The following is an 8,861-nucleotide window of genomic DNA, read 5'->3' as shown; positions in this document are numbered from 1 at the left end:
GGAGTTGTAGTCCTCGGTCTGGTAAAAGAAAAGAAGGGGGCGACTCCCAAACTTTGAGTTCGTTTTCAGAGGTAAATGGAAGAGGGAAGTTCATAACATCATGCAAGGTTAAGTTCTCTAGGCTCATCTCTAGGATCGGGAGCAGCGTCCGAAGGGGCTGGAAGGCTTAGCCGAGGAGGGCGGGGAGACGTTACGTTGACGCTGGCGTGACCCAGCCCGAGAATTTGGCGGGATCTCCGAAAGTTGCAGTGCTCCGGGCGCGCCGTGGCCTGAAACCGAGGTCTGAGGAGAGCGGAGACGCACCCGGAGGGACGCAGTTGGGAGCTGAGTTTCGCCTGGGTTGTGTGCAGAAGGCCGGAACAAGGGAGTAGAGAAGTGGGCAGGAAGCGAAGGGGTCTGGAGTCCGTCCCGGCCGGGCGCGGACCGAGCCAGCGGACAGAAGTCGGGGCGCGCAGCCAGTGGGAGCGAGGAGCGCTGCGTACCAGGGTGAGGGTGTTAGGCGCGGACTCGGTTCCTTTTTGCCTCAGGGTAAGTCCCGACAGTTGCCGGCCCCGGGCCTGGCGGGCTCGTGGGGCCAAGTGAGAAAGCGGAGTTGGCGGGGTGGAGCAGGGGCATGCCCGGGCCCAACCCACCGTCAGAGCTTGTTGTGGCGAAAATGGTGGCGGACCCCAGGCTCCAGAGCTGGGGGCCGGGGACCTTTTAGAGGCCTTCGTTTCTAACACCCATTTTATGGGGAGGGCGGGGGTGGGGTGGGCAAGAAAGCCGAGATCCAGAGAGGTGTAGTGATTAAATGTCACAACTGTTTCTGTCCGGGCCAGCGGTTCCGGATCTCTGGTCAGTCCTCTTTCCATGATACCGTATTTTCCTTACAAAGTACCAGCCTCCAGTTTCCAAAAAGGTGTTTTCATTACCTAATGGAAGGCCGTTCACGTGATGCCTAGGGAATGGTCTGTAGTGAGGTTTTTTACCTTGTAAAGTGAAGTGTAACATGCTTATCGAAGAATGCACAAATCCAAAGTGTACACAGCTCTGTGAACTATTTCAAAAAGAATGTACGTGTGTAGTCACCACTCAGGTCAATAGCTAGAATGTTATCAGCACCCCCAAAGCCTTTCCTATTACCCCTCTAGTATGTCTCCTTTTCTCTTCAAAGGTAACCACTATATTGACTTTTAATACCATTAACTAAATTTGCCTGTTTGAATTTTTTATGAGTAATGCTGTTTATATTTTTGTCTGGTTTTCCTCAACATTCTATCGGTTTATATATATGTTTGCATAAGGCAATAGTTCTTTCCTGTTGCTATATTGAATTCCTTGTTCATTCTGCCCATGGTGTACATTTGGGTTGTTTCCAGTTTTTGGCTTTTTCTTTTTCTTTTTATAATTAAAAAAATTAATGTTTATTTTAGACAGAGAGACACACACACAGAATCTGAAGCAGACTCCAGGCTCCTGCTGACAACAGAGAGCCGTAATAGGGGCTCCAACTCAGGAGCTTTGAGATCATGACCTGAGCCGAAGTCAGATGCCTAACCGACTGAGCCACCCAGGTGCCCCAGTTTTGGGCTGTTTTAATGAGAAAGGCTGCTGAGAACATTTCCTGTGTACATTTTGGTGCACGCATGTATGCTTTTTAGTTGATTAGTACAGAGTATTGAAATTCCTGGTTCATAGCATTTTCTATATTCAGCTTTCACATTTAATGTTAGTTTTCTAAAGTTGTACCAATTTACATTCAAACCAGTAGTGTAGGAGTGTTTAGTTGTTTCACATGCTTGCCAACTCTTGATATTTTCAGTCTATGTAATCTTACCTATTCTCGTGCCATATACTAATATCTCATGGTTTGGATTTTAATTTTCCTGATTATTAATAAGATTAAGCGTTAGTTCCTATGTTTATTGGCCATTTGGATATCTTCTTTCGTGAAGTGCTTGTTCAGATATCTTGTCTTTTTCTATTGGGTTGTCTGTCTTGCTGATTTGAAGTTCTTTATGTATTCTAACGATCAGTTCTTGGTTGTATAGGTGGTAAATATTTTGTCCCCTAACTATAGTTTGACTTTACATTTTCTTTTTCTTTTCTTTTTTAGTTTATTTGAGAGAGAGCACATGCATATATGCATGTGAGCGAGGGAGGGGGAGAGAGAAAGAGAGAGAATCCTAAACAGGTTCCATGCTTGATCTCATGGAGGCATGAGATCATGACCTGAGCTGAGATCAAGAGTCCAAAGCTTAACTGGCTGAACCACACAGGCACCTGACTTTTTTTTTTTTTTTTTTTTAGACGTTTATTTATATTGAGACAGAGAGAGTAGGAATGGGGCAGAGAGAGGATTCCAAGAGAATCCCGACGCGGGCTTGATCTCCCAAACTGTGAGATTGTGACCTGAGCTGATTTCAAGAGTCTGAAACTTAACTGACTCAGCCACCAGGGGCCCATGACTTTTCATTTCTTTTTCTTTCTTTCGTTCTTTCGTTCTCTTTCTTTCTTTCTTTCTTTTTTTCGACTTTTCATTTTCTTAATAGTATCTTTTGATAGAGTCTTAAGATTAAATGTCCAGTTTTTCAGCCTTTTCTTTTTTGGTTATTGCTTTATATATCCGGTTTAAGAAATCTTTATCCTGGGGCACCTGGGTGGCTCAATCTTAGTTGAGCAACGGACATAGGATCAGGTCATGATCTCACAGTTTGTGAGTTCAAGCCCCACATCCGGCTCGCTGCTGTCAGCACAAAGCCCACTTCAGATCCTCTGTCCCCCTCCCTTTGCCCCTCCCTCACTTTTGCTCTTTCAAAAATAAAAATAAATTTTAAGAAATCCTTATCCCAAAGTCATGAAGATATCTGCCTGTATTCCAAAAGCTTTGTTTTACCTCTTACATGAAGATCTATAATCAAATTGGAAGTTGAGTATGTGTTTTTCTTACTCTGTAAGGCTCTCCCATTAACCCAGCACTGTTTATTGAAAAGTCCATCCTGGGGCACTTGTGTGGCTCAGTCAGTTAAGCATTGGACTCTTGTAGCACCTGGGTGGCTCAGTCAGTTAAGCATCCCACTCTTTTTTTGTTGGTTGGTTTTTAATTTTTGTTAATGTTTGTTTATTTTTGAGAGTGAGAGAGAGTGCAAACGGGGGGTGCAGAGAGGGAGGGAGACACAGAATCTGAGCTGTCAACACAGAGCCTGGTGTGGGGTTTGAACCCACGAACCATGAGATCATGACCTGAGCCAAAGTCGGATGCTTAACCAACTGAGCCACCCAAGTGCCCCATAAGCATCCCACTCTTGATTTCAGTTCAGGTCCTGATCTCACAGTTGTAAGTCCCACTTTGAGCTCCATGTTGGGCATGAGGCCTGCTTGGGTTTCTCTCTGTCCCTCCCTCTCTTCCCCTCCCCTACTTGTGAGCTCTCTTTCAAAATAAATGAATAAACCTAAAAAAAGGAAAAGAAAAGACCATCCTTTATTACTTTGCAGTTTCATCTTTTTCATAAATTATGAATGTTTGCATTCAGGTGATTCTGATATTTAGCATTATCATAGATACACATTATGCTGAACCTGCCATCTAAGAGATCTGCACCTGAAATAATCAAGAACAAATGGTCATCTCCGCTGGGGCACCTGGGTGGCTCAGTGGGTTAAGCTTCTGACTTTAGCCCAGGTCATGATCTCATGGTTTGTGTGCTATCAGCACAGAGCCAGGAGCCTGCTTCAGGTTCTGTGTCTCCTCTTTCTGCCCCTCCCCTGCTTGCTCTCTCTCTCTCTGTCTCTCCCTCTCTCCCTCTCACCCTCTCAAAAATAAACATTAAAAAGAATAAATGGTCATCTCAAAAGAAGACATACATATGGCAAACACACATGAAAATGTGCTCAAATGACTAATCAGGGAAATGCAAATCAAAACCACAATGATACAGTATGTCAGAATGGCTAAAATTAAAAACATAAGAGGGACTCGTCTGACTCTTGATTTTGGCTTAGGGTATGATCTCACTGTTGGTGGGATTGAGCCCCACTTCTAGCTCTGCACTGACAGTGCAGAGGCTGCTTAGTGTTCTTTCTCTGCCCCCCTCTGCTTGCACTTGCTCTGTCTCTCCATCTCAAAATAAACTTAAAAAGGAAGAAAAGAAATAGGGGAGACTGGCAGGCTGTCAGGGGAGCATGTAACTTTTGTTCTCACAGTTGTTAATTCGAGCCCCACGTTAGATGTAAAGATTGCTTAAAAATAAAATCTTTTTTTTTTTTAATTTTTTTTTTTTCAACATTTTTTATTTATTTTTGGGACAGAGAGAGACAGAGCATGAACGGGGGAGGGGCAGAGAGAGAGGGAGACACAGAATCGGAAACAGGCTCCAGGCTCCGAGCCATCAGCCCAGAGCCTGACGCGGGGCTCGAACTCACGGACCGCGAGATCGTGACCTGGCTGAAGTCGGACGCTTAACCGACTGCGCCACCCAGGCGCCCCTAAAATCTTAAAAAATAATAGTAACAAGTGTTGGTGAGGATGTGGAGAAAAAGGAACCCTCCTGCCCTGTTGGTAGGAATGTAAATTAGTGCAGATACTGTGGAAAACAGTATAGAGGTTCCTCAAAAATTGAAAATAGAAATGCCTTATGATTCAGTAATTCTACTACTGAGTATTTACCCAAAGAAAACAAAACAAAAAAACCCTACTAACTTGAAAAAATATATGCACCCCAATGTTTATTGCACCATTATTTGCAATAGCCAAGATAGGGAAGCAACCCAAGTGTCCATCCATCCATGAATGGATAAAGTGGATGTAGTATGTATATGTGTGTGCGCGCGTGTGTGTGTATATGTATACACACACACACACACACACACACACACAGTGGAATATTACTCAGACTTTAAGAAGATCTTCCCGTTTGCAGCAATATGGGGGGACCTAAAAGGTACTATGCTGAATGAAATAAGTCCTACAGAGAAAGACAAGTATGCTATGATTTCATTTATGTGTGGGATCTAAAAAACAAAAATAAACAAAAAGCAGAAACAGACCCATAAATACAGAGAACAAATTGATGGCTCCCAGAAGGGAGGAGTAGGGATAGGCAAAATGGATGAAGGTGAATGGGAGGTGCAGGCTTCCAGTTATGGAATAAATCACAGGAATAAAAGGTTCAGCGTAGGGAATATAGTCAGTGGTATTATAATAGTGTTGTCTGGTGTCAGATGGTAGCTATACCTGTGGTGAGCTTAGCATAGTATAGAGTTGTCAGATCCCTACCTTGTATACTTGAAACTAATGTAACACTGTATGTTAACTATATTTCAATTTTAAAAAAAGGAAAAAGAGGGGCACCTGGGTGGCTCAGTCCGTTAAGCGTCCAACTTCAGCTCAGGTCATGATCTCCCACTCCATGAATTCGGGCCCCACGTTGGGCTCTGTGCTGGCAGCTCAGAGCCTGGAGCCTGCTTTGGATTCTGTGTCTCCCTCTTTTTCTGCCCCTCCCCTGCTCATGCTCTGTCTCTCTCTGTCTCAAAAATAAATAAAAACAATAAGTAAATAAATAAATACATAAATAAATAAAGGAAAAAGAACAAATGGTCATCTTTTGTCCATTCTTGAATGGAGATTTCATATGTGTTATCCTTTGAGTTAAATTAATCCTGATTTAAATTGTTCAGATTGTTTTGGTGTGATTTAAGTTCATTTATTCTTGTGAACATTAAGACTTTTCACTCTTACTAACACCTCTGAAGATCATGAAAAATTTTTGTTCTCAGTTCTTTTCGACCTGAGCAATCTTAACTCTTTTATCATAATAACCTGACTAGGTATAGGCCTCTTGCTCATATGGAAGATTTCAGACTGAGCAGGGTACTTGAATGTTATTTATTCACTTAGGAATTCACTGAAGTCTGGAATGATTAAAATGGTGATATTTAAATTTCAAATTTCATATATTCCTATTATAAGCAGAATATGTGACTACAAGTTATCCTTGGCTAAGATGGGAAGTATGTCTCTCATTTCAGTCCACTGTCTTATCACTCACTGGCTTATGGATAGTCATTCTGTACCTTCGTTTCACTCCTGTCCCACCACCCCCAATCCCTACTTGCTGGAAGGGAACAATGGAATAAGATTCGGCCCCTACCTTCCTACCTATGAAGCAGGGGAGCTGGGGATATAGTTGGTCTAGTTAAGCTGTGCATCGTTATGAAGCAGACTAGTTCTGGCTCCTCCTAAACTCTTTTTGATACAACTAGCTAGGTGGAAGGGAAAGGGTGATGAAATATATGTTCGTTTTCCTGCCGTGGGTAGGTCAATGATTAGACCAAAAGCCTAACAAATAATTCTTCAGAGATTTATTGCAAAACTAAGTTTACAGTCCTGTACTCTCTGGCCGTCTGTATTTTTCAGTATTGAATGCTGAGTAATGGCTATGCAAATGCAGCTTGAAGCAAATGCAGATACTTCAGTGGAAGAAGAGAGCTTTGGTCCACAACCTATATCTCGATTAGAGGTATGCGCTTTGTTGCTAATTTTGAGATTATAATGCAGGATTAGTGTCTTCTACCTGTTGGGAGAAATCACAGGTTTTACATAAACCATTGGTTTATTGCCTAAGGCCAAGACCTAAATTGGAGTTTTTAGAAATACTGTCAAGGATCCTGTGGAAAGCTTAACATGGTTGCTAAGCATGTCTGGCCAGATCTCTTTTGTTAAGAATTCTTCTACTTTATCATTTTTCTTTCTCAGAGTTGGGTTGTCAAAACCTAAGGAGTCTATGGGTCCCATGATGGAGTCTGTGTGAAGTTTATACTACATACGAAATTGCTATCCAGGGAATTACAGTGGCCTGGGCTAGCTCTGCAGGGAAAAGAGAGGCCCATTGTCTCTCCATTGACCCGTATCTGCTGAAGTTACTAGCAAGACAGCTGTCATGATCAGAGAGAAGCACTTGTGGTTATTGAGGTATAAGAGCCAAGCTCCAATTCAGGACTGCACAAGAGCATCAAGTACCAGAGCTGCAGCCTTGTACTATTTCTTCCCATTGTGCAGAGGCCCCGGTGTGAGTGCAGCTGACATAGGCCGAAAGAAGTAGGAGGGAAAGCAGAGAAAGCCTTCATTCTTCTCTTTACACATATTCTTATCATCCCCCGCTAAGCTTCAAGACTCCAGAAGTTAATTTAAATAGGTTTGTGTTAAACATTACAGGGTTCAGAGTCAACTTTTGTTACCATGAGCATCCTTATACCCACACATGGGTTTTGCTTATTGCTTAAATATTAGTAGAGCTTGTTTCTATGGACAGATAATATTCTCTCCCCTCTCTCAAACCTTCCCTGACCTGCAAATACATGCATATTCTGCCATTAACTGATATTGTCTCAGAAGTCATGGTTTTGGTGACCAATAAAACTAAAGCTAACTTTGTAATATAGGGAGGAAGAGGTGCCTTTGGGTGGTTTGTTTTGAGAACTGGTATAGGAGTCCCCAACCAAAAGTAATCCCCCTCCCTTTTTAATGAATAGAATTTATTGTCAAATTGGCTTACATACTGTTTTTCCCACTTTTAAGGTAAGTTGTTAGATCAGAGCTTTCCTGTCAATCATTTTTTTTTTTAAATTTTTTTTTTTTTAACGTTTATTTATTTTTGAGACAGAGAGAGAGCATGAACGGGGGAGGGGCAGAGAGAGAGGGAGACACAGAACTGGAAGCAGGCTCCAGGCTCTGAGCCATCAGCCCAGAGCCCGACGTGGGGCTCGAACTCACGGTCCGTGAGATCATGACCTGAGCTGAAGTCGGACGCTCAACCCACTGAGCCACCCAGGCGCCCCCTGTCAATCATTTTTTATGTGTGCTTGATGTAGAAAACATTGGAAAACACCGATTTTAAGGTGGCCTTTTAGGACCCAGGGTCTTAGGGTTCATTTAGAGTCCCAGTCATAAAAGTTTGAGAGTTGTGGGCTTATTCCCAGTGCCTGGGAGTTACTGGTTTGGTCCCGTTTCATGATGAGAATATGTACATAGGATAGTGCTAGTTTAAAAATTTCTTTTCAGAATGAAAAGAAATGAATGAAAAATGAATGAAAAATAATTTGTTATTAAATACCTGATATGTAGAGCATACTTTTCACAGCTTTTGCATATAATATCACAGTTCTTCAAAATAGCTCTGAAATGGGTAGGGCCAATATCCATATTAGACAGATGAGGGAACTGAAGCTTAAATTTATCCATGGTTTTCACTTGCAGCAATGTGGCATAAATGCCAATGATGTGAAGAAATTGGAAGAAGCTGGGTTCCATACTGTGGAGGCTGTTGCCTATGCACCAAAAAAGGAACTAATAAATATTAAGGGAATTAGTGAAGCCAAAGCTGATAAAATTCTGGTAAGTACTGCTTATATGAGGCATTAGTGGGAATAGTACAAAAGGATATACAGTGAAAGGTGGCAGTGTTCCTCCTTTCATCCCTCATTGTGTCATCCTGGCCCGCTTTCCAGAGGTGACTGCATTAGTTAACTATATATATGCCTCCTTGCATAAATTGGGATTTTCTGTCAAGGAAATCGCAATTTCATGGTATGATACAAGTACTGCCAAATTGATAACTTTGCGTTCCCACCAGCAGTCAGTGGTATGTACCTTATCTTTCTAGAAATTATGATCTCATGCCTTAGAAATATATTCATTAGTTTGTAACCACAAAAAGAGTTTCAAAAAATATTCATTGACATGTTCATGATATAAGAAAGGCTAATAAAATGTCTAAGTGTATATATACATGGTTGATTTGTGTTTTTAAAAATGTGTGTATTGGGGCGCCTGGGTGGCGCAGTCGGTTAAGCATCCGACTTCAGCCAGGTCACGATCTCGCGGT

At 42.2% G+C, this 8,861-nt stretch overlaps 1 protein-coding gene across 3 annotated transcripts in view; it reads left to right on the top strand.

Moving 5' to 3' along the window:
- RAD51 (RAD51 recombinase) overlaps positions 1-8,861 on the top strand; it is a 35,575-nt gene continuing 26,714 nt past the window's right edge. Inside the window, exons 1-3 of one of the 3 annotated variants that reach the window (XM_058738188.1) lie at positions 1-71; positions 6,395-6,497; positions 8,234-8,371. In XM_058738188.1, coding sequence (XP_058594171.1) covers positions 6,411-6,497; positions 8,234-8,371 — 225 coding nt within the window. In that variant the 5' untranslated portion in view covers positions 1-71; positions 6,395-6,410. Of the gene's footprint in view, positions 72-129; positions 529-6,394; positions 6,498-8,233; positions 8,372-8,861 lie in introns of those variants that run through there. The other 2 variants (XM_058738187.1, XM_058738186.1) reach the window with 2 other exon arrangements.

Source organism: Neofelis nebulosa, chromosome 7 (assembly GCF_028018385.1).
Source record: "Neofelis nebulosa isolate mNeoNeb1 chromosome 7, mNeoNeb1.pri, whole genome shotgun sequence".
NCBI classification, from domain to species: Eukaryota; Metazoa; Chordata; class Mammalia; order Carnivora; family Felidae; genus Neofelis; species Neofelis nebulosa.
This window is presented reverse-complemented; position numbering and strand designations above follow the sequence as displayed.